This window comes from Manacus candei, unplaced genomic scaffold (genome assembly GCF_025592945.1).
Source record: "Manacus candei isolate 608988 ecotype Guabito, Panama unplaced genomic scaffold, ASM2559294v1 h1tg000060l, whole genome shotgun sequence".
NCBI classification, from domain to species: Eukaryota; Metazoa; Chordata; class Aves; order Passeriformes; family Pipridae; genus Manacus; species Manacus candei.
In genome coordinates, this window is record NW_026138108.1 from 12,722,380 (window position 1) to 12,747,967 (window position 25,588).

The 25,588-nt window shown below is 41.4% G+C and overlaps 1 protein-coding gene across 5 annotated transcripts in view; it reads right to left on the reverse strand.

The window, feature by feature from the left end:
• The window catches only part of KIAA1549L (KIAA1549 like), a 130,885-nt gene that overhangs the window by 45,559 nt on the left and 59,738 nt on the right, over positions 1-25,588 (reverse strand). For 2 of the 5 annotated variants that reach the window (XM_051804181.1, XM_051804180.1), the window contains exons 2-10: positions 22,606-22,752; positions 21,109-21,221; positions 19,422-19,641; positions 18,280-18,413; positions 15,695-15,857; positions 12,512-12,571; positions 10,811-10,962; positions 9,236-9,407; positions 5,812-5,975 (exon numbers count right to left, since the gene is read on the reverse strand). In XM_051804181.1, the coding sequence (XP_051660141.1) occupies positions 5,812-5,975; positions 9,236-9,407; positions 10,811-10,962; positions 12,512-12,571; positions 15,695-15,857; positions 18,280-18,413; positions 19,422-19,641; positions 21,109-21,221; positions 22,606-22,752 (1,325 nt within the window). Of the gene's footprint in view, positions 1-5,811; positions 5,976-9,235; positions 9,408-10,810; positions 10,963-12,511; positions 12,572-15,694; positions 15,858-18,279; positions 18,414-19,421; positions 19,642-21,108; positions 21,222-22,605; positions 24,401-25,588 lie in introns of those variants that run through there. The other 3 variants (XM_051804179.1, XM_051804178.1, XM_051804177.1) reach the window with 3 other exon arrangements.

Sequence of the window (25,588 nt, forward strand, 5' to 3'; positions counted from 1 at the left end):
TAAAAGAAAAGGAGAAATAAAAGAAACTTCCAGCATGTTATGTTAATATAAATTTTCAACTTCAACATAAAATCTCTCACTACCCCTTAACTTCTTTAATTACATAAGTGGCAGGAAAAAATATGTAGATCACCATGTGAATGCCCAACAAGAAACCAATTTCTCATGAAATCTCCATTCCACATATTTTAAACATGATTAGTATAAAATTGATCTTGGCTAACCTTTCTTACCCTGCTGTAACACTCCCAGAAATTCCTTTGACAGATAGTGGAAGAAAAAAATTAGGAGGAAAAGAAATAAGACCATATAGAAAACTTTCTCTGACAAAACCCTTGTGTTCCCAAAGAAGGTGGGAGTAATTTATTCCCAGTCAAGACAAAGTAGAAAAGGCACACATCAAAGTTTCATGGGCAACATTTTCCAGAAAAGAATCTTTTTCAGATCAGTGAAATTATATTTCCCCTGGCTTGCCAACTGCCTGCTGGGAAGGATGTGATTGACTTCACTTGTTTCTCTTGGGAAGTGGCATTTCACCAGAGCCTTGCAGTGAGGCAGCTGAGGGTGTGTGCCCAGCCTCCTCTTCCCAAAGCCCATCCAGGCTTTCCCTGCTGCCTCTGCAAGGGAAAAACAGAATTAACACGCCCCCTGGGCAAGGCAGCCACTCAAAGGTGGATTCTCTCAATGGAAAAATTAAAGCATTTAGGCAAAACTTGACTTTCCAAACTTCATTTTCAATTGGAAGAAAAAGAGAAGGGGAAAAATACAACAACAACAAAGAAAACCCACAAAAACAACCTGCATTTTCTTAGGGGGAAAAAAGAATATGAAAAATAAATCACTCCAAGACATTCCTGACCACTTCTGGAAAAAAACACAAAACACAAAAGTGTTCTTGCTACACTAAATTGAATTAATTTACCCAAAACTGGAAGGATGCTCTTGCTGAAGTACAAAGACTATTGACAAAAGGCTAAAAAAAGCACTACAAAACACTTCAAAGTTGAGTAGCTGTGATTTTAAACCTCAAACATACTTTAGGAAACACACTGGAATTAGTTCATGACTGATTAGTCTCTCCGTGTTCCTGTCATGTCATTATTGAATATTTTACTTCCAGAAGAAAATCAGCAGGAGAAAAAAATTAGCTGATGGCACAGGAAAAAAAGCATGAGCTCTGAAAAGAACGTTTTTTCTTGTTGTGTCCCTTACTAAATCTGTTGCTATAAATAGAGATACATTTCATAGGTGAGTTCAGTCTGAAAATAATGGGGCTGCCTTCTACTTTTTAAAACATAATAAAACGTGCTTTTTGCTTATGGGGATCTGCATGGCATCCCCAATCTCCTGTTCAAACTGAGGATAATGATTTCTAACGATGCTAATGATTTCTAATGTGCTCCCTTATTTCAGCACCCCTCTGGTGAAAGGAGCTTCCGTGCATTAAGGAGTCACTAAGTGGGCTAATGCTGATTTGGGAGAGCAGACAACTCCACACAGAACTCTCAACATATCAGAGAAATGCCAATTCACCATCACCCCTCCATGGTAAGTCATGAGGGAGCCTTCTCCTTGCCCTCCCCTGAAGGCAGGGTACCACAAAAGAGCCACCCAAGCAGCTGCAAAGGGAGGAAATGAAGAAAGGGAAGGGAATGAAGAAAGGGGAAACAGAAGCTTTGTGAAGGACAGCTAGGAAGAACTGCACCATGTGCTAGACGGTAATATTGTTAACCAAAATAATGTTTTTAAATGTCATTATCGATACTGAGTGCCAGAGTTAAGACCCTCCTAGATATTCTGCAAAAAAAAGGTAAAAAAAAGAGGCAATTAAATCAGTTAGTTCACCCTCCATGCCTTTGAAAGACTAAAATAAGTTTCAACTTACACTTCATATCTTATATAAAAACAAAACCAAACCAAACCAACAAAAAAAAATAACCAAACCAAACCAGAAGCAGCAGAACATGAGAATTACTAAAGAATTCTGCAGTGTCCCAGCTTGGATCTGCCAAAGGAAGAAAATGAAGGATTATTTTAATCTGAGTTCTACTTACCACCATGTCTAGCAACAAAATGCAATAAAGGAAGAGCTGAGAAAGCCATCCTCATCAGCAGACATATTGCATTAAATAAAATTTGATCTTGGAACCCTGCTCCGTGAAAGCCCACAGGAGCAGATGGCTTTGCCACCCCTGAAGGGAACTGGCAAGACTAAATCATGATCAGGCACTGCTGAAGCACTGCAAGAATAGATGTCCAATAGGACCAAAACACTGAGAAAGACCGAGGGACTGGGATTTTAATATTGCTTTTGAAATAATAAATGAGTGATGAGACTATTAGATTACACTGCCTGGCAAAGGGCAGAGTGAATGTAGAGAGTTGTTTCTGGGAGGTTTTTTCCTTGTAATGATCATGAAAAAGACATTTAAAAAAAAAAAAGAAATGAAACGAAAAAAAAAAAGAAAAAAGAACAAAGGATGATGAGCTCCTCCCCTCTATAGGTATACCCAGGTACACAGTTTCACTGATTTTTTTTTCTTCATGTCCTTTATCAAACTGACAGCCATTGTTTTCCCATGGTTGCACTATTTGCTTTTGTTTGCAGGTCTCAGATTACAGATCTTATCTCTGTTTACCTGCAAACTTATTCTTTCATGGTCTGAAAAAAAAGGAGAGGTGACAAATCAGACTACAGCCTTTAAAAAAGCATGCTGTGAATTAAAAAGCAAGAGATGCAAAAGTTAACATCCATCCAAAACCTTAAGGTAAAAACAGTTGCTTAAAAAAACCCAGCATTGAAATAATATTAAAATAAAATCCCATCAGAATTCCATCAATTTGAATTTATACTTCTTTAATTTTTACAACCAGAGAGAAAATTGAAAAAAATTAAACCAGTCCCTTTCCCCTGCAACTTAGTCCAGATGTCCCTGACTGCTGAGGCAGAACAGCAACGCAATTCCCAAGACAGATACCATAAACCACACTACCTAAGAGAGGTCACTTTGTAAACTTCATTTATTTACCCTTCAGTCTGCTACAACAACAACAACAAAAAAAAAAAAGGCATTCTTAATTACCAGGCACAACCACAGCAGCCCTGTTGTTAATGCTCCATCACCTCCCCCAGCTGCACAAGGATATTTCATGCTAAATGTTCCATTACCCCTCCGTGCTGCGTTGGAGCACCCTGTCCCGCTGCAGGGGACGGAGCGTCTGGAGGGACGTGGGAGTGTCTGGAGGGATGTGGGAGGCAGCTCTGCTCTGCTCGGGAGGACCCGCAGCCTCCCGCTGCTCCCAGCAGCAGCAGGACTGCAGAGATGAGCAGGCAGCTCCGCTCTGCCAGTCCCCTTGGAACAGGACTCCTGGAGTCCGAGCACATGAAACAGCACCACTGAAAACAAAAACACCTGAGATCCGAGGCTGCAGGTATCTCATCATATCCTCCTTCGCTTTTGCTGGATATTCAAAAGGTATCGAAAAAATTGCTCCAGTGATTCGGCAACAAATCTCAGACACACGGAAACAAAATACTAAAGCTGCTGCTTAAACTAAAAATCACTCCACTGTGACTCCACTTAGAGCAGAGTCAGCATTAATCAGCAGTCTCAGGCACTTTCCTCAGCCATGAAATACAACATATTCATTTTAAATGTGATATGGATATGTGCTCATCAGCTATTTGTACTGCCCAACTGCATGAAACGTGGCAATTACAGTTCAAGCAGCTACCACTATCCCTTAGGCTGGGATTAAAAATTAAACTAAAATTGTTCTTTTTTAAATGACCTTATCTCATTATCTTCCCAAAATACGTTTCTTAACCTTACTTTAAGTAAAGATGCTGAAATCAGGAATGACCAAACCAGTCCATTCCCAGTCCCGCTGCAGAATTTATCTTCCACAGTCCATATACCAGCAGATACTCTAAACTAGACGTGGCTGAACCTTTTTGATGGAGCCATCATTGTGAAGCTAAACAGGAAGCAATTTAGCTTTCATTTGGAAATGCATCACTTCTCATATAATGAATTAAATTAAATTTTATGGAGTCTCAAAATAAACCATAAAGGGGAAATGCACTCCAGAAGTGGAACTCCTGCACTCCAGCTGTAAATATGAGCAAATCTGCAGGAAAACCTCCTGAAATGAGTGTAGTGTGGGTGCTGGGAGCTCAGCACCAGTAGTTTTGTTCTGCAGATCCAGCTCCCATCTGATGACATTGGCTGCTGATGCAAGTGTAACCTGACTGAGAAGGTTTTAACCTGACCATGTATCTTACAGCCTGATTAAATCTGATTTCTCAGGAAAAGCAAAAATCCCATTTTCTCTTTCTTTTTGGAATGCCAACTTTGGATTAAAATATTAAAATACTTTCAAGGGGTTTTTTTCTGTGCTGTAGCTGCTACAAGCAGTGGGGTTTCTTTTTTAAATAGCAACCTTCTTCAGCTGTAAAGCATCCCATAAAGATGGGCAGTTCAAAGCAATATACAAACTTAGTCTTATTTTTACCTCTAGCTAGGATTAAGACTATATATAAAAAGAATCAACTGGTGCATAGTATTTGCAACAGCCCCTAATGAAGCATAATTTGCATTACAGAGGCTTCAGTGGGGTGTTACATATCACTGCAATGGTATTAATTTTTGTTTGTGTTTCACTTCTGCAGATCTAGCCTAAACACTAGATGGATAGCAGTGGATAAATAGATGAGCACACTGGAACCAAAATGGAAATGTCTTTTTTTTGCATCATTTTTGATACAAATGTCTTGTTTCCAACTGGCACCAGCTGCACCAATCTGCAACAAACCCAAGATAAGGAGAAGGGAGCTGTCACACGCATCATGACTTACTTCAACTCTCCCTCCAATCTACATTTTTCAGCAGAAGCAACAGAGCTGAAATCTCAATAATCCTGCTGTCTGTAGCATTAAGAAACCAAAGAAAAAATTCATCATCTCAGTCCTATGCCAATGGAGAAGAACAAAGTCAGCTAAAAGGGCAAAGGAACAGTATGCCTTACACACAGGCTCCGTGGGCTAAAAACTCCTACCTTTGGTTGGCCCTGTTCAAGAGCCACTGAATAGCACCATTGAGAAGGCAGACTTTTCACTGTGGAGACAAATCAGTATTCTGTGCCATTTTCTGTTAGAGAATCAAACTGGAAATGCATTTGCTTTGGGGAAAAAACCCATCTTGTAATTGATATGGGTTAGTAACTTTAAGAAAAACATAATTGTTTGAACCCAACAAGCAATACCCACAAATAAATTGGAAAGTTCAAAACATCTAAGAGAAAAATAGCAGTGGGAGAAAAAAAAAAATCCAAAGAATGTCTATTCTGGATTAGCATCTGAGGGGAGAACTTCTGGTTGGGACCAGGTCCAAACTGCTGCCAAAGCCCAGGGCTTCAGAGACGCTGCCACCTGCAGCAGGTAGGAGCAGGTTTTGAGATCCTACAGGAGATGTGATGCTGATAAGCAAGCCCCAGGCATAATATCCCATGTCCTCAACTTTGAGAAGGAAGCAACTGCCCTGGGTGAAGCCTCCTAATGGCTCAGTGCCTGACATGGCTGTGTAAGGGCTCTGCTATCACCGCAACCTACGCCCAAGGGACGAGCTGTGATGGAAGCTGATGAGTCCTGAGGATCCAGCGGTATCAAGGACAGAGGAGAAGTGTAAAGACCCAACCTGTGAGTAACAACCATTTCAATCCCAAACATTCTTCAACTACATCTATCAGAGAAACCGTTTACAACCTCAGAGAGCAAACGGACGCCTTTGGATCCCGCGATCGGTCGCTCACCTTCGCTCTCTGAGGCAGGTTCATCATGGTGTCCGGCTTGAAGTCGTTCTTGTTCTTCCTGCACAGCACTGCTGTGATGATGATGATGATGACTGTAACCACAGCAATGGGAGCCAGCACCGCTGCAATGATCCACAGGTTGTTTGGGGGGTTCTTCACCACGGCTGCAGAAAATTGCAAACCAACACTGGTAAGCTTCACTGTGCAACAATCCGACTGCTTCCAGTCTTCAACCGTCTCCATATAAAAATTAGTACAAAAGGACTGTAAGTAATCTAGCTTTCTATACAAAGGAATACCTTAATTAAAAAAAAAACAAACATCAAACAAAACAAAACAATCAGCAACACTCTTCAATACACAAATCCCTGGGCTCTCTTCTCTTATTTATATGCAAATACCTGTTTATATGCAAAAGCAGCCATCCACTCCAAATCAAGTTAGATGCCATATTAGAAATTACTCCAGTGGTTCATTTACAGAATAAACAAACAAAAAAAAAGGTGCAAGTAATATATCCTTAACTATTTTTCAACCACAAATCCAGTTTACAGCAAGGTAGCATGTGTGTTAAAAGAATACACATGAAGTTCATACCTGGTGTCAAAGACTTATTGGCTCAGCAAGAGTGAAGTGGCAGAGCTTTTTCAAAACCAGTGAAGCTAAACACTCTAATATAGTTATTATCAATATCAATAGGGCAATAAGAGAATGCTTCTCTTGTGCTCTAGAAATAATTTATCATAGTTAAGGTCAAACTGAATCCGTTATTTCTGAAGGAGTGGAAATAATGAGGTTGGAAAGAGCTACTTGCAGATATATTAATAATGGCACCAGGAAAAGGGTACGTTTCAGAAATGCAGTGATGCAAAAACATTTTAGATTCCATTTTATCAGAATAATCTCTCTCAGTATGAACCTTCAACTTCTCCACACATAACAGATCCTCCAGTGACACATTCCCAGTCCTCTAATTACATTTCATTTCTTTCAGGAAAAACATCAGATAATCTCCTTATAATGTTGAATTCTGCTGTAGTGAAACATTTAGTGGACTTCACCATGATATCTCTGTTTATTTTCCTATGGCACTGGTTGCTGGTGTGGGCAGGCAATTGTGAGAATACCAGCACAAAGCAGCCATTCCCATTTCCCAGGGGACTGGTGCTTTCAAATGTCATTGAGCTTATGAGCTGTCAGAGGCACTCAGCATCTTTCAGGACCAGACTTCAAATGCATACCAGCTTGTTCAGCAGCAGTTCCAAAAGCTGAAAGTCTGGCTGAAGCCTGAGTCTGTTTTCTTTGTAGATTTGGAGCTTTTTGCAAAGCCAATGTACTTTGTTGGGTGATGTAGTAACAGCACCATTAGGTATAGGACTTGAGCAAAAAGACTGTCCAAAAAACCAGGTTGAAGCCTTTCAAGGTTCACTTTTCAACAGACTTGCATAATTCTTAATTGCTGACTCTGACATTTAGTTTGGGGATGAAAGGGCTGTGGGGAAGGAAACTGAATCTGAATTTTAACAAATAACAGTAACTTTAATTATAGACTGCTGCTGTGGGAGCAGCAAACAATTGTTGGAAAACTATATTTATTCTTTGTAGGGAATGCAGAGGGAATGATGACCTTATGGCTAATGGGACAGACATTTAGGAGTCCTAGTTTACATCTTTAATTCAGTTACCAGCTTCCAATGTGACCTTAAGTCAACCCATGGTTCATTTAACTCAATAAGACTTCAGTGGAATTTGAAACAAGCCTTTCATTCTCTTATAACTCAGTCTCTTGCTTATAAAACGGGAACATCCATATTTTTTGATATTATTCGTCTGTCTTGTCTAACCCGACTATGAGCTCCCAAGGGTAGATGTGTTTCCTTACTGCATTTTGGAACAGAACTTTTCATTCTGCTATAAAGAAATTATAATGAGCAAAAATGAAATCCACACAAAGTATTGTCTTTGGCAATACAAAGACAGACTGCAAATAACCATGTCCAAAATGAAAGCAATTGACTTTTTTCTCCAAAATAAGGTATAAAAATAGAATTACCTCCTACATTTCAAATACTCTGCCTTCAGAATCTCAGTTACCCCAGGTCATAATTTCAATTTCTGTATATTCTCGTGCAGTATTCTATGCATACTTCACTGGTATGATAATCTACAGATAAATAAGGCTGCCTCATCAGACCATGGAAATACAAAGTTGGATGATGAGCAGCAGATGTCATAATTGCCTAAATACCCATATAAATCACAACACTGCACAAAGAGCTAGGAAACTGCTATGTATTATCTATATCTTCTTTAGTAAAAAATGCATTAAAGAAATATTCTCACAGAAAACAGAATTATTTAGAATTTAAATGCTGGAATTTAAGGAAACAGGGATGGAGATCAACCTATTCAGTTGAATTAAAGTCAGTAACAGACCATGATTGAATCAAGGATCAGATACAGTACATAGTGCATTCTCTGGAAATTATATCATATTTCTGCCTTCTAACTCAATCCTATGTTTATAGATGATACATAAATTGCTTATTACAGTGGTCCCTTCTTTTCCTGTCACCATTGCATGTAATTATTTCAGTATCACTGCTCTTTCAAGCAGATATAATTGCACCAGAGAGACCCATTTTATATGCTGTTTTGTCAGTAAGGAGATCCAATAAAGAAGTCCACTATATCATTTTAATTTCATCTAGATAAAAACCTTGGCAAAGTAGAGAGACTCAGTTAGCTAAAGGCATCAATTTGTACATTAAGCTCTTAACTGCACAAAAAAAAAAAAAAGGCTCCATAGCTCCACCACAGGTTTATGACTGTGGGTCAACTACACAGGAATATCAAAAAAAAAAAAAATTTAGAGAAATTTGTGTCCACAGTAACTCAGTAACTGATGAAGGTCTTGAAAGACCTTTACTTTTCAAGAATGGATTCCTTTTTAGCCACATTATTCTGAATGATATTGATCATATCTTGAATCTGAAAACTGTCCATACACACAAGTAGTTCTTTTCAACTTCACTTTTCTGATTTGTGTCTAAACAACACCTTTAACAACCACGTGGTGCACTTGACAAAGTTCTCAGTGAAAATTATTATTTAAAAAAAAATAATAATCAGACAGAACCTACGTTATCTTGAGCAAGTCAAAAACAAAGGACTTCTTAATAGCCCCCACATTTGACTTTGGGGCAAGTTATTTGAATAGCAACTTTGCCCCAGCCATCATCAGAATTAATTCCAACTTTACTGTTCCATAATGTTCAGTCCGTGGATGTTACTCTGTGTGATAAGTGCAGGCTTCCCACATCTACACTGGTGTTTTCACAAAGAAAGAAAGAAAGGAAGAAAGAAAAACAACAGAATAAAAAAAAAAAGGATTAAGCTACAGAATTTTTAAAAGAACTCTTACGATCAGCTTGGACTTGGATGACATAGCCCAGGGTCAAGGCCATGCGCTGGGAGTCAACGGTGCTCAAAATTTTGGCAGCTGCAGTGCCCAGCAAAGGTTTCCCATTGTATAAAGTGTAATATGTCAGTTCAGCCGGCTCCTTGGGGCCTGGGATACGTTGAATTTTTACCATCTTTAAGGGAAATAAATAAATAAATAATGAGAGAAGGAGAAATAAATTGTGTTTGCATTATACCACCGCAAAACCTGCCAGCAGCTATCTAAAGGCAGTGCCCACAGGGAACTCCTCCGAGACCTCCTACAAGCATAAGCTCCATGAAAATGTTCTCACGGGATCAGAGCTTCTCCCCTTCATAGCCCAGGCTAACTCAGTCAGTCAGAGGACTGACTGACTTCTTAAAAAAACATTTAAATACAATCCTAAAGTAAAACTCTAAAAAAAGCATGCAGTAAAAAGGAGGAAAGGGTCAAATGTTTGGACATTACAGTCCTCTGTAAAAAGGAATTCTTAATAATCTGTCCTAACCTACTGTTAGTACATTTTGCAGTTGAAAAATATCCTCATACTTCACTTCTATCCTCATTATTTTTTATCCCAGGCTGATAATAAAGAGAACCATGTTTTTTCCCATTTTATTCTGCAGAACACTGTCAGAATTTTCACATTGTACCTCTATCTTTCCTGAGAGTAGAGAAAGTGTCAAACATTTCTAATGATGAGAAGAAAAGGAGTTTTATGATTCTTCTCCATTACAGTATGGACTAAAATTTTACAAAGATTCACACTTCTGGCAAGCAAAACATGTTCCTTCTTCAAATTCTTTCAGTGGGAAAACACAAAGAACTGTGGGCAAATGACAAAAGTAGTAGCTTGGGTTTATATCTCACAGCAATCAATTATTGAAAAATATAATGTAACTTTTTGAAAAAGCAACACCTTGTTGTCTAATTTTTGAAGACTGAAGAACATATATTTCAATTGTCCGTAATAACAGTTGGCTTAATTGGTAAGAAAACAAAATATGACCATTTCAAAATACTGAATGTGAAATGCTGTAAATAAGAGAAAGATGATTAATAAATTATTCAGGTCTAAAATCTCTACTTCATGTGATCTGTGGCCACATGGTTTGATGACTAACCCTGCAGAAAGGCTGCCTCTTACATTTTTTTCCCAACAAAAAAGAAGTTCTAGCTCTGAGTTACCTAGGAAACTTTTTTGATGAATAAAAGCTTGGAACTCTTCATTATGCTGAATACGAGACTTTACGCTAAAACATGTACTTTGTACCAATCCTCATAGCAACCAGAGAGAAAATATTTATTAACACTGATTAACTAATGATGATTTCTAGAAGATGAGGGGCTGACTGCAGAAAAAGACATGATTATTAATGCCACGCATTTCGCCCTTGCCGCTTTGATGTTCTGGAGAAAAAAAAAAAAAACAACACAGGAAATCTCGACCCAGTTAGGCACATCTTTTACACAAACTGAAGCTGGACACGTGAAAGCAAAGCCCTGGTGGTTTTTTTTTAACACATATCCAGGTGCAACCAGCGTGGCATTGACCACCTGCACAGTGTAGCTGCCCACGGTGGTGGCACGTTTGAATCGCCTCCCTTGCTGGTGGGACATCATGAACAGCGGGGCCAAGCGCTGCTCCATCAGCCGGGCAAAGCTCTGGTTGTTCAGCCCCAGTAAGGCCATATCGACCCCTTGAATAACTGTGGGAATGAAGGGAGAAGAACCACATATCAGCACGTATCTTACGTGGACGGGTAAAATAAACACGTGTTCTATGGAAGGTACTGACCAGTTTAGAATAAAAATACCTGGGCACTGTTACACCCCCTCAGGAATTCCCAATGTGTACCTAACACCCTTCTGTTTCAGCCCCTGCACTGTTCTTCTCAGATAATGTCAGTCATGTTTCAGAGAATAAAATCCTCAAAAAGCATTTTTAGGCCTTCAGTTTACCAAAGTGGCTCTGGGAAGCACCTAATCTATGATCTTCAATGTAAAAAGTAAGTTAAAACCTATTTGCAAGCTGCTGGTTTAATGCTTATTGCCAGATGCTCCTGTTAACCAAACCAGTTTCCCCTCCTGCAGATTTGAAATCAGAAGTTAGGATTTTGTACAACTCAGTTTGAAACAAAATACCCTGGTTTGAGAGCACCAAAAACTGAATAAACATTTCTGAAGCATAAATGAATGTAAAATTTAGAAGACAGTGGATTTACATAAAGTTCAAAAAAGTGATATGGCATGATGATTCAATTCATACATATGTATGATCTTTTCAATATTATTTGAAAAAAAAAAAAAATCTACTGGGACCACCATGATTTTTTTTGAAAACAAAGTTTCCAGTGTAATATCAATACTACTCCATTGCAGTAGGTGCACAGAGGCAAGAAATGAAGGATGAGATTATCAGGGCCCATATGGGGAAGAGCAGTAGCACTCTCTCAGAGGGTCATAATCTCTGCATAGACATTTTATATCAAATTTATGAATAGATATAACAGGCATCAAATCCGTTTCATGTCAGACTCCTTTTCGCTTGCTCTCCTGAGCATTAAACAATTCCAGGTGCAGACACACCAATTAAAAAGGCTTTGCTATCTACTCACTCAAAGATGTCTGGGGGAAAGGGTCTCTTTCTTGCCCAGTTATCATTTCTGAAGTCAAAATGGTTGTGAATGAGAATGTGGTACCAGTGAAATGACTTCATAAAGAAAGTATTTTGAAGCCTCTGAGCATTCTCTGCACCTTCTTTTCCACCAACAGAAAGTTATGTGCCTAATGTTTTGGATGAAAAGGCAAAAATCTCCAGACCCAGACAGTCAGCAAATCATAACAAACTTCCTTGGTTTAATAGCTCACCTTTCTTCCTGGGTTATGTCTACAAGTCTCTTTTGACTTGTGAATTCAGATTTAAATCCAAGACCCAGGGAAAGAAAAAAACCTAACAAACAGTCTATTTGTGTTTCAAAACTCTGAGAAGATAATGCTGCTCCCAGAAGTGCTTAAACCAAAGTGCTATAAATTCTGAGGCGGGTGTTGGATGCAGGAGATGACGCCGTTCAGGATGATGAATCAGTTATGCCCCAGAGTGACTGTAAATACATTTGCCCAGTTGAGTGCAACAGGCAGCTTCAGTGGGCAGCCACTTATTTTTGTCTAAAAATACTGCACTGATGTGTTTATGTAAACAAACACTAAAAATTATCACCTGGAGTGCATGGGGGAGGGAAGGAGATTAAAAAGTACCTGTTATCACCCAGTAGTCTCTAGTTGACTCCGAGACATCAAGGTTTGGATACTCCAAAGCTTTAAAAATAAAAGCGTTGAAATTATGTCATAACACTCCAACATCCTATACATTACATGCCCTGAAACTGGCTAACCAGACAGTGATAAATAAATTGAACTGTGGCCCAAGAGGAGATCTAGAGGCATAATTTTCAGTGTTACGATTTCTCTTCTCTCTGAAAAAGAACATTAAGTGTAAACAGAAGAGGCACTGCCATACAAAGTAGAACATACATCTCCTGTTGCCCAAATGCTGGTTTGCACATTGTCTGGGGCAAAGCCCAGGATTGCCCAGTACCAGGAATGATAGGTAACAGCTGTGTGTCCATGTTCTATACATTTCTGCTGCTTTATCCCCTGCAGAAAACAGGATAGGATTCCATGTTGCTTCTCTGATTAATCCTTATGTAACCCAGACCACAGTTTTAACCTAAAATAGTGCTAAAATAAACCAGGATCAGACTCCACATGAATTACAAACGAGACTAACAAAACTGCAAACACACCTTGGAGTGCGGTGTTCTCTCTCACTCTGCACCGTTTAAGGTATTACTACCATATGTGTTTACATCTGTGAGAAACTGATATTTGCCATTCTGGTGCCTTTTGTTTGCTTCTCCATCTCCAAAGTGCATTAGGCTGTAAAGCTCAATATGCTGCTAATTCATTATACAGCTCAGCATTTTTCTCAATAGATTTATGCAACGTGGAAAGCATTAATACTAGGAACTTAATTCAGAAAATATCCATGCTTTGCACACTGATGTGCTGCTATTGAGTTACCTTGATTTTTAAACACCAAAGTGGCATGAAATAGTAAACATTGTAGAGGATCTGATTACGCACAGGAACTGCTTTTGAGGAGGGATTTCACAGCGTGCCCTGAGCTGTGCATTTCCATGACAGATTGCAAAGGCTCTGGAAGAGCCACTGGAGCCTACTGGGAAATAACATGCTCTGAGAACAACCGCAGTATTTGTTTGATAAACTGAAACAACAACACTGCCACATGAATAAGCATCAAACGCTCTTCAAAGGAAACATTTTCCAGACACACTATCAGTCTGGTGCCATAAACACTACGCTTGCATTAAGTTCTGAGTTTGCAGTACAGCTGCTGCACTGGGAATAAAACCAAGAACTCCAAAATGAAATATAAGCCATTAGTTGTTAAAGAAGCACTAGCTAAAGACTTTTATCAGGTCTCTCCATTATGTGTGGGGATCAACAGAGAACTGCAGTACCACAAAAGTCTTGCGGTGTGACAAATGTCTTTCACAGTTCCTGACTACTAACATATGCCTGCGTTGCCTTTGTGAGAAGCACCATGATCCTCTTCCTATGCAACAGACCTATTTTGGAGCCTGAACACTTGAACTGAGCACAGCCATCATCAAAACTTCCTCCAGCTTTCTCCCTGTGCTCCTGGATGCCCCATGAAGACAAGTCCTGCACAAAGGGCACTCGACAGACAGGTTCACCTTCCAGCCATGAAAGGGAAGGATCCTGTCTGATAAGGAATGGGCTACATCCCTTCCTTTGTCAACAGCCTCCCTCCACCCCCTCTTGCCTGTGGAAAGACTGTGAAAACACAAGCCTACCTTGAGATGTGTCTCTTACCTTGTGATGGAAACTCTGATACAAAAGTGCACCAACGCAGCTCAAGAGCTCATCATTGGGCAGTTTCACCTATTTGTTTGCAAATACCATAATCTGATAGCTAATGCCTCAAGAATAACATACACACCTCCTTTTCTACAGATCTGAACAATCACCACAGTTAGCTGTGATTCCTGACTGCCTCACAGCAGAGAGTGACCACTTATCCCACAGACAGCTCATTGTGCAAGTCGCTCATGAAAAATTGCACAAGAGAACTCCTCTGCTATTGGGCTGTTTGCAAACAAAATGGACCAACAAAAAAAGATAACTTGTGTTTTCCCCAGCGCTCCCTTTCCAATAGTCTGCTTCTGCTTTTTCTTAGAATCAGAAAATGAACAAGCATTTTGGTAATTTTACCTAAAGCTACAAATCCACTCAGTTCAGAGTTCCGATCAGAAAGGCAAATTTGACTCTACCCTTATGTGCCCAATTATTTCAATGCTCGTGAAATGCAAAATTACAAACCACTGCATAGCCTTGGCAGTGAGTTTGAAAGCTACCAGAAGCTTAACCAGATCTTTACTGGTGTTTGAACACAGTATTTCAAATCTAACAAGCATCTGATGAAGATTTACACGCAGTGAGATCAGCTGAAGCCTGCCCTTCCTTTACCAGTCCATTACCATGCACTGATTTCCCAGCATGTCCCTGTCTCTTCTCACTTCCAGTGAACACCGATCTCCAGTGAACCTGGAGATAACCTGTCTCTGCAGTAAGCTTAATTTCACACATCACATTAACAAGCAGATTAAACAGAAATCCCCATAATCAAAAGTCTTGTCCCTTTAATCATTTCAGAGACATTAGCAGAGTCGGAAAGCATATATACCACACAATTGTCTCCAGCTCTCTGTACTTCAGAGCCTTCCTAACAACTGGAATGCAAGCAAACTATTGATGCTAAAGAGCTCTGACAACTTTTCATCAGAGGATGAAATTCAGCAAATACACCAACAACTTCTCAAACAAAGAAGCGTGGCTAGAGCTTACCCACTGCCCAAACACACACTCACAACCTGATCTTAGCCCAGCCACTGGAGCAAGCACAGGGGTTGAGGCTTCTACTGAAGTAAAGGGCTATGCTGAAGCTCAAGTTCATGTGCTGTGCTAAGCTTTCCTGAAATGAGGAACTGGGGACCTTCTGTGCTTTGTTTTACATAAAACCACCATTTTATTTTGTTTGGAACCTGTCACAGAGTTGGATTTTTTTTTTTACCAATGACAGTTTATATGTGTTTTTCTTGATTATTTGACATTGCTCCTAGCAGCCAAAGTAAACACTGAACCTAGAAAAAAAAAAAAAAATAACCACCTGGGTCCCCCTCTCCTTTTTTTTTTTTAATAAAAAAATATTTTTAAGATAGTCAGAAAAACCACCTGCAATCTGTGAGCTTGACAACAAAGCTTAGGGTGCTTGCCAAACATTAGCCTGGTGCTGGCTAATGTTAAAGAGCTGCGTGCTGGGAAGCACATACTTACATTCAGCAATGGTGAGAGGTGGGTAGGTGAGGTAGAACCCCACCAGCTCAGCTGACAGCTGATTAAGAAGGTTGCTGGAAATAGTGCCATTTAGAGTTGTGCTTCGATTGTTCACTACGTAAAACAGAGTGACAGCTTGGGAGACGTTGGAAGTGTTCAAAATCTGAAACAGAGGCAGAAATAACGTGTTGCTGTGTTTCAGCAACAAAAAGACACCACCACAAAAAACAACCCACCAAAACCGAAAACAAATAAATCCCCCAAACAAACAAAACCCTGAAAAACAAACACGCAAAAGCCCAAACAAAACCAACCAAACAAAAACAACAACCCAGCCACTGCAAACAAACTGGGGAAACCTTAACTTGAACAGCGGATTAGATAGGTCTCATTCAACATGATTGTGTAAAACTTTACTTGTGTGATACTTTAATCCCTACTTCAGCACATGCAGAGTTCCTGGAGGACAGCAGCAGGCAGAAAGGATGCAGTCAGGACTCAAACTACTTTTCCCTGGTTTTATCAAGAAATGTAAGATGAAGGAGAGGGTTCTTATCAGAAAAATTGTCCATTGCTTGATGCAGAGACCTGTATGTCTTGCTGTCTTTGCTGCCTTCCTAGTACAGTTATCTAGATCCACACCTTTTCCATACTAAATAAAGGGATATCATGTCTCTTCTGTTCCTAGCATCATATCACTACCTGCTCTCTTCCCAGGTTAGCTCTATGCCCATCTCTTCCTGAGCCCAAACCTGAAGACTGCATTTAAGGACCAATTCTAATTAGCAGCTACTGGATCATCTCCTCAGACACCAGTTTCATGTAGGAAGCAGAGAGGAAAAGGCAGGGCAGGAACAAAAAAAATCCACCATCAAAATATGTTTTCTCAGAAAACTTACGTCCTAGGACAAGAAGGATTTTTTTTTTTTGGCTAGACATAGGTAGGACCAACAGCATTCATGAATGTTATTTAAATACCCCAGTTTTATCATCTGGATCACCAAATAAAAACAGAAAGCACGGTATAATAAAAACATCAGAAGAGTTTGAGGTCAGACCAAAGGTCTGTGTAGCCCATGTCCATTTAGACAATTGGCTCACCAATTGTCAGGAGCAAATGGTTGGAGAGTGAGCACAGAAGAAGAGAAGACTGCTTTCAGCAGTGTAAGGTTAGCCCACAGCTCTGGTCTGAGCCATAAATCATATGCTTGGGTTTAAACAGGGTTGATGACTTTTTATTGTATATTTTTGGCCAATTGCTTTTTGTAATTTCCAGGTTTTTTCTGCAGTAGCATCTTTATCACCCGCTGTGTGAAAGGACTCTTCCTAAGGATTCTTAAATATGAGTAGTTCTGTTATGGGAAGCTCCAAGTGATCACTCTTGATTCACTACAGCACTCATGGTTGGAGAACCATGGCCAGTTTCATTCCTCCTTGCATGGAAGTTGCTTCACGCCTTTTACCCACACCTTGCACCCTTCCCTCTGCTCTTGTAAGTGCAGCAATGCCTTTTCTGAATTGGCTCTGTCTGCTTCAGAGCTGTTCCTCAGTTTGTAATTAATCTAAAACCCTCATACCATTTTCTGCTGCACTTAGCCTGTTGCATGGCACTGAAAAACGATTTCAGAAAAATTTATCATGAAGATCACACCCTTGAGCCTCTTACTTCCCAGCTTATATCTTGCCTCCAAGACCTCCATCCTATCTCTTCTTAAATTGGAAATACCCACAAAAAAAAAAAACCAACTACCACCTTCTACTAGGGCTCTTTACAAAATTGCTTAGGTGCTTTGTGAGATCTGCCTTTTCCACTTCAAGCAAATTAGTCACCACGAAGTTCCCCTCAGTGCCACAGGTCCAGCTATCGAAAAGCCTGATAATCCCTTTACCTACTGTGGTAGGTCATCTCTTTCCATGCACTTTTGTGCCTTCTCTGCACCAAAGTAACTGAGGAGAGCCCCGACGTACAAACCATTCTGAGGAGCACAAGTCCATACACAGAGTTTTATCGTGAGTCAAATACATATAATATCACCCAGAGGATAATTTCTTTTTTCCTGAAGTATGGCACAGAGCATAAGGGTGTTGGCTCTCTATACATATAAATGTCTGCAAAAATCAAGTCCTTAGTGGTGAATTTGTGTCTGTCGGCGAGTATGGAACCGAATGCACACCAAAAAAAGAGAATGAAATATATTCCATTAGCTCAGATCTTACAAACAGCTATGCCTGTCACCATCCTTATACCTGAATAGCCACAGCGAAAGCAACTAACATGCCAGAATAACATGTTCAGTAAAAATATAACTTTGGAAGAATATACATTTGTTTTTATTTGAATTTCATTTGAATGACTTAACTGCAAACAGTAAAACTCAAACTCATAAAAAGTACCTGTCTTCTATAAATCATCCATTTATAAGTTCTCCTGCAATACATAAAACTATCTTATTTCAGATGAAAGCATGAACTTCCTCCCACAGTGGCTAGCCAAGGCACTATGTTGAAATACAAACACAAAGAATAATAAAGAATGACCCAGAGAGTTTGGCAACAGGCACTGGTAAAGCAACACAACATAGTACCTGAACTGTTAAGTTGTTGCTGGTGTTCAGGACCTTTCTTTCAGCATCCTGAAATGCTCTCTGTAGTCGCTGTTCCATGGTCTGAATAAATTTGCATGACTGAATATTGTCTGTTTGACCCACAAACTGCAGCTCTGGAAAAGGAACATAGCATGTGGCCAAAGTATTCTCAGTTGCATAAATCCTCCAATGCCAAGAGCAAAATGATCAATTAACAAATTAAGCAGGTGAAATTAATGCCACATAAGATCAGTTGATGGCATTCAGGCAATGCACTAAACGAGCCTTAATTAAGACAAAATGTAAGAGTTAAATTGCATTATTAGAGCTGATGCTCTCCATAAACAAGTGGAGATTGTTTCTGCAGTAATATATAAGATGGTAAGACCAGTTCACTGTGAATATATTTACTCAGAGCCAGGCAGTAGTGAAATTATTCTAAAAGACAAGTTACAGTCTTAAATCTTGCAGGTCATTTGCTCTTGCAAAACAATCAATCACAATATTGATTCTCACTCTGTTTGATTCTATGAAAAACGTACCTAACTTGTTAATTGCATTGTGTGTATATAAACATGTGAGCACAGACATAAGAAATCTTTTTATAATTTAATATATTGTTTTACAGCACTCTCTGCCCTCTCACAGCTTATACTGCACTGCAATTAGTCTGCAGTGATGCTTGGTACAGCACAGAGGGTTAAACAGTGACCCTGGGTCAGACAGCTGGGACCTAGGTCAGATAGGTCCAGCCAGAACAGTGTGGGTGTGTGTGTATATATATCCTATAGTCATGTTTCTCATCTGATTGTCCCCAGAAGGAACACACAGGTTACTGCACAATCCATCAACTGAAGTCCATTTAACCAAATGCCAAGTGTTAGTCAAGCGTATCGGTGTGACTCATCCCTAATGCAAAGCCACTTCACCTCACAACAACAGTGCCAATGGCTGTGACAGCAGAGCGCCGGGAAGGACTGGGATGCCCACACTGGCTGTCCTGCTTGTGCCAGGAAACCAAAGCAGAGCTCGTCCTGCTGCCACATCACCGCACTGGAGAGCAGGGGCTGAGGCAGGAACCGTCCCTGGGCACCGAACCACAAACTCACAGACCACCCCAGGGCAGGCGGGACGCGGCTCACCTGTTTTCAGCTGGAAGTGGTACGCGGGAAGGGGCTTCCACGGCAAGGCCAGGGCCACCACGGCCTGGAGATGTGGCACGTGCTGCTTGATGTCTGCCGTGGCGTTGCTGATGCCGTACGCCAGGAGCCTTTCGATGACAGCAGCCGGGATGAAAACCAGCCTCCCCCGTGTAACGTAGTAACCAACCGTTAGGTTACTCGATTGCTCCAGGATTTCAACCTAAGACACACGCAGGGAAGCACATTTCTATCGCTATTTGATGGGACTTTTCTCATGCTTAATATGGGTTCCTTGCGGGGTTTTTATCCTGTAATCCCCTATAAACCCCATGGGATCAGTTAGTGTCGTGTCAGACACAGTGTTAGCAGAGCTGCTCAGAGAGCTTCAGGCCCAGCCCTCGCAGCATGTGCTCTGAATTGAAGCAGTGCAGTATTGCTACCAGAGCTGTCACACCTCCAGTTTAGGCTGGGGCTTCATTCATGTACAGATACTGGGATATTTTAATTATGCATGTAAAAATACAGAGAATCCAGAGAAACTCCAGCTCCTACTTCATGCCTGAAGTTCACTGACTTTGTGCATGTGTCTGTCACTGCAAGTTTGAAGGCAGATTTTTCAAAGGTAAAAGTTTTCAATATTTGATTGGGCTATCACTTCTATACTGTTTTGCTATACTGTCCAGTCTGCAAGTGGACCTACAGGAGTGGAAATAACAAACCACAAGAATGAACACACTATGAGCCAAAACATGAGTTGAGTTTTACCTCTGAACTCTGTATTTTCCACAGAGTTTTAGCCCTGGAACTGGTCCTCCCCACTAGGTTTTAGCTGGCAACCAAAAGGCAGCTCCTCTCAAGTTTACAAAAAGGTAGGGGACAAAACCTGACAGTTTTTATTGCTCCTGCCAAGACTCGGGAACACACAATTCCCAAACCAACTAACATGGTCCGCACTTGCAGCAATAAAGCGTGGGGACTGAAGTCAACTTGGTGCCCTCTATTTTGAGCAAAATTGCTTTCTTCTTTCTCAGGGGCTTGGTAAGGATAACTTATAACACAAATCCCTGCCTAAGTGAACAGGAACCTGTGTCCCAGAGAAAAGCACCCCAGCAGCCCATCCGAGCCTGCTCTCACACACAGCAGCGCAGAGGTGCCTGCAATTTAGCTGCAAAGTGATGAACACATCACCTCCATTTATTTTCAATAAAATGTGCTTTCTCCCTGCTCTGGATTTTCATCCCCGTGGAATCGCACTTGTCAGGTACCAGGTTTTCAAACCAGGGAGCAGACTGACAGCACTGACATCGCATTTACCAGCCATGCTGTTGCCATTGATCCAAGCTGAGCAGAACAGCACTCAGCTGCCTGTGAGTCAGGAGTCACTCCTGAGCTGCAGGGGGGAGAGGACACTGCTGTCAGTAATCGTTTCCCAGAACACACCAAAAAGAAGTTTGCATTTCTCTCTTCTTCTTCATCAAATAAACTGGTAAAAGCTTTGGAATACTCCTTATGTTTTTAGAGCCCAGAGTGGGTGCTGCCTATGCCTGTTCTCCATAGGAGAAGCTCACTGTTCCCCTCAAAGGGGCTTCCTGCAACCAGAGATACCACTAGGGCTGCAGCCAGCTGGGATTCCTTTGGTGGGAGAGGTGTTTCAGTGAGATCACGAAGGCAAGCCATGCATGCTTACCTGAGCACTGACGTTTTGGTTGAATGCTTGTCTCAGCACTTGGTTGAGTCCTTTTCTCACCATCTCCCTGAAGGCATTGCTGATCATCATCCTCCTCGTGTTCAGAAACAGAACTGTGGAGCAACAAAAGCCACATGGTGGTCTGAGACATCACCACGCTCCCGTTTGCTTCCTCTAATTGTTTTACGTGGGGCTGGCTGTGCAGGGATCATCAAAGCAGCTGCAGGATTAGCAGCAGCTCCAAAGACAGAACTGCAGGGCCTCAGCAGCGTCCTGAGCTCCCTATCCATCCCATGGCAATAGCCCATTGTTTCCAGAGCAAGGTCTAACAAATTCAATTTCTTCAGCAACAACAAGTCTTTGCCAAGCTGCCTTTCCAAGTGAGGTATGAGGCAACTCGACTGCCCACGGACAGACTGGTGCAGCATTCCCAGGGGACTGAGCTGCCTGCTGCACAGGCAGGCTTCACATCTTCATGGCCACAGTTAAATAAACACAGAAATGTGTTTCTCCACTGCTACAATTATTTTTCCATTTAGGAAGCATCTGTACACTCTCTTTATTAACATTATCACTATCTTTTTCTCTTATAATTTGCAGAAAGAGCTTTACAGCTGCACTTGAGTACTTTCAATCCTATACTGTATACAAGCTACTTCTATGTTTAGAAATAGTTGCTGTACTCATCACACTACTGATGTAGATATTTAGCAGCTATCAAACACACATTAGGTCCAAAAGCTGCTTATGTCATTTCACCTTGTACCACTCAGGTCTATACAAGATCATAAACCATTTTTTTATAGCTATTCTTCTTTGCTGAGATCTTTGAGATGCACACATCTCCTGGTGCTGCACTGTGCTACCATAAGCCTGGGCAAGGGACCTATCTGACCCCTTCAGTTCAGACTTCTTATAGCTAAGGAAAAACTGTCCATGAAAAAAACAGCTAGAGCCAGAAGTGGCACTGTTTGCAGAGAGCTCAAAATCCTCCCATTTTGAAGCATGAAATTCTGAATGCTTATTATTTTCAAATGAAACTTTAATGACAGCATTAGGCGTTCATTTTAAAACATAATTAGGTATTTGCATGTAAAGAGGGCCGAAGACTGAGGCAGGTTCCTGCACTGTCCCCTTCAGTAACAGACTCCTCACTGCAAAGCAGAGACCAAACCACCACATCTCACGGGGTTGTCCCTCCACACAGGTGGTTCTGCTAAATCCCTGCAGTGACCTGCTGAACTTCAGAGCACCTGATGATCTCACCACTTCTTCTGACGCATTCATTGCAAAATCCAAGCCCCGAATAAAGCCAATGCCACTCCTATCTAACAACCCTGCTTTTATCCACCTGGTTTGTCAGTGCAGCAGCCTCGTCGCCAGATTAATCACGAATGCCCCCACGTTCTTTGACGCTGGAGTGCATTTCTCACTCCTCACCAGCTGCCCCTCACAGACACACGAGGCCCTTTCAGCAAATGGAGTGTCCCCACATACCTGTTTTAACCATAAGGTTGTCGGAGAGCCGGCAGTCCAGGGGGGGAGCTGCTGTCATGTTAGCGAAAGCCGCTGCTGCTGTGGTTTCAGAGGGAGCAGAGGAGTTTTCCACTGGAGTAGGGGGAAGCCTAGTTGTTTTCGCTGATGCTGTAATAGATGTCAAAGCTGCTGTAATTGTCAGTGGGTAGGGGGTTGACGTTTTGGTGATGTCTGAGCTCGGGAACTTCTGGGTGTCAGTTACTGTGGTTTCTATCTGCCTTGGTACATGGGTTGTGGGTGCGGGTGTGGAGGCTGTGACCGTGCTGCTTTTAGGGGTTATGAGCAGGGCTGTCACGTCCACAGGTGATGCAGTTGTGTTTCTCGTTGCAAAAGGAAAATCTGCACGTGTTCCTACAGAGCTTAGGTCCGATGTCAATTTTGTGGCAGTGTTATTTTTTGTTAGGGTCAGTGTCGGTGTGCTTAAAGCCATCACAGATGGCAAAGGTGTGTTTTCAGTGCCTAGAGAAAAGAAGGAAGAAGCTGGCACTGGTGAAGCTGGAGATGATTTTCTTGTTAGTGGTTTTGCTTCTGAAGTTCCTACTGTAGGTATTGCACCAGAAGATATTCCAGATAACACTGTAAGGACAGAATGGGTAAAGTTGGTTTTTGGCAAAAAAGGAGACTCTAGCTGTGTTGGTGATGCATGGACAGAAGTTATGATGACTGACTGCAGAGCACTGGTGGTCAGGGTTTGCAATGGGATGCCCTTGGTAATTTTATTAGATATATTACTGGGAACTACACTGCGTCTTGTAGCACTTGTGTCCCACTCTACACTGAATGTAGCTGGATTTTTATCAACCATAAACAAACAACCAGAGGACTCTAATTGATTGTCTGCAAATTCTGGCAAATTTCCAGAACCAGTGACTCCTGAAATAAAACTATACAAGACAGTTGAGCCAGAAGGCTTAGTTACAGGAGAGGGGCACTGGGCTGGCAGTGTGCTTTTGCTGGTGGCTGAAATAGTCAAGTTTTCAGTGAGCTGAAAAGCCAACGCTGGTGCTGTGTTTAACGTTTCTGTCAGTAAAATAATCTTTCCAGCATCACTTGTTTGGGATTCTAGAGAGCTAGGGAGAGCACCTGCAGCATCAACAGAAGGCACATGTAAATGCAGAGATGCTTTATCGTGTATACTGATATGAACATCTCCAAGAGTGAAGAAATTAGCAACATTTCCAGGCTTGCTTCCTTCCATGCCTTTTTTTGCAAGAGGTCAGGCACTGTCAGTGCTGTAACAAGGAATGAATATTGAACAGGAGATGTTTTCAGCGCAAATGTATCTAATTCTGAAAAACTATTCTTTTCAGCAAAGGGTAAATTTGAAACATTTTGACTATAGCATGCCTAAGTATAGTTTGCTGAAGGGGTGGAGAAGAGTGGCTGCCTATTTGTATTAATTTTGTTTTGCAGACTTGAAACTACCAAGTGTGGTGCGTGATGCTCAGCTTCCCATGGAGAAGTACTTGAAGGAACTTCTCTTATTGCCATTTGGACTGAAGTTTTTACCAAAGGAATACTAATGCCAGCTGAAGACAGCAAAGCTTTACTGGTCCACGTAGAAGCTGAAGTTATGACTTGAGGAGGGCTGACAGGATCTAAATTGCTTTCAAAGTCTGCATTCGAAATCCTGGAAGAGCCAGAACTGTGGCTGTCCATCATGTTGTCATGGAAACAAGTGATGGCAGCACACTCCACGCTGGAGGCATGACAGGCGAGTGGCTTTTTATCAACTGAACGCAAAGTCTGATCAGAGGTTAAATGACTTAAAGCTCCCGGAGGTGAATATTCTGCATGTGTGGTCACAACAGTGGGCACTCTCATCTTTCTGTCTTCACTTAACATCTGGGCTTTCTGCATCTGCAGGTGGAAGATGTGCAGTCACAAAAAACATTAGTGGCAGAGGTATTTGTGACAGCAGTTTCAGGTTTTGAAAGGCCTGTAGTAAAAGGAATTAATGGCACTGCAGCTAGATCAAGACTAGTCATGGCCATTTCCAAAACAGTGCTTAGTATTCTTGATCCTATGCAGAGTATACTGGTTTGGATGTCTGGAGAAACTTTGGAAAGCTGAGTTCCATAAGGCAGAACATTATTAGCATTAAAGTTCATGGACATCTTTGCTGTCACTCCTCTCGTAAAAGGCTGTTGCGCTTTTCTTGCCACAGGAAAGCCACCAGGAGTTGGGAGAGTAGAGGCAGGAGCAGTTGGCAATTACATGCTGTTTGTCTGATAAGATCCATCAGTCAGGTCTTCTGCAGAAGTCTGATTCAGAGCCACCGCCGAGCGCTGTGAGACAACAGTCGAAGGGATTTGCAATGTATCCTGGTCGGCTGCTGCTGCCCTGGGACCGTTTCTGAGTGCTATCCTAGTAAACACATCATTTGTCTCAGTTAGTAAGGGAGACCTTGGGTTTGTTGGAGAGGAGCGTGTTGCATTTCTAAAGAGCAAATCTGTTTTGCTTCTAAACGCTCGGGCTGGCAGCACTGCACTGCGAGTGTGCTTTGCATCTGGAACAAGTTATATTGGCAGTGAAAGGGGAGACGTGCTCTCAGTTGAGCTGGAGACCTCAGCCAGGCTCTCAGAAGCTGATGACATGAAAGGTAGAGGGGGGTAGAGCCTGTAGTGTAATTAGTCAGTGCTGTGAAAGACTGAGGATGACTCATTTGCAGTACTAGATGTGGAGTAACCACAGGATGGAAGAGTGATGTAGGGACTCTACTTTATCCTGAAAAGCTGATGGTGACAGAAGAGTGATATCACTACTTCTGTCAGTCAGTGCTGCCCTAAATGGCCGAGTGTTTGGTTTTACTCCAATAGAAGACACATTACACAGACTCTCATTAGGTAACCATGACAAGCTTTTGGAAGTTCCTGTCAGGGGAGACTGATGCATTTTTGACACAGGAATATCAGAGTATATAGATGAAAAAGAGGTTCTTTCT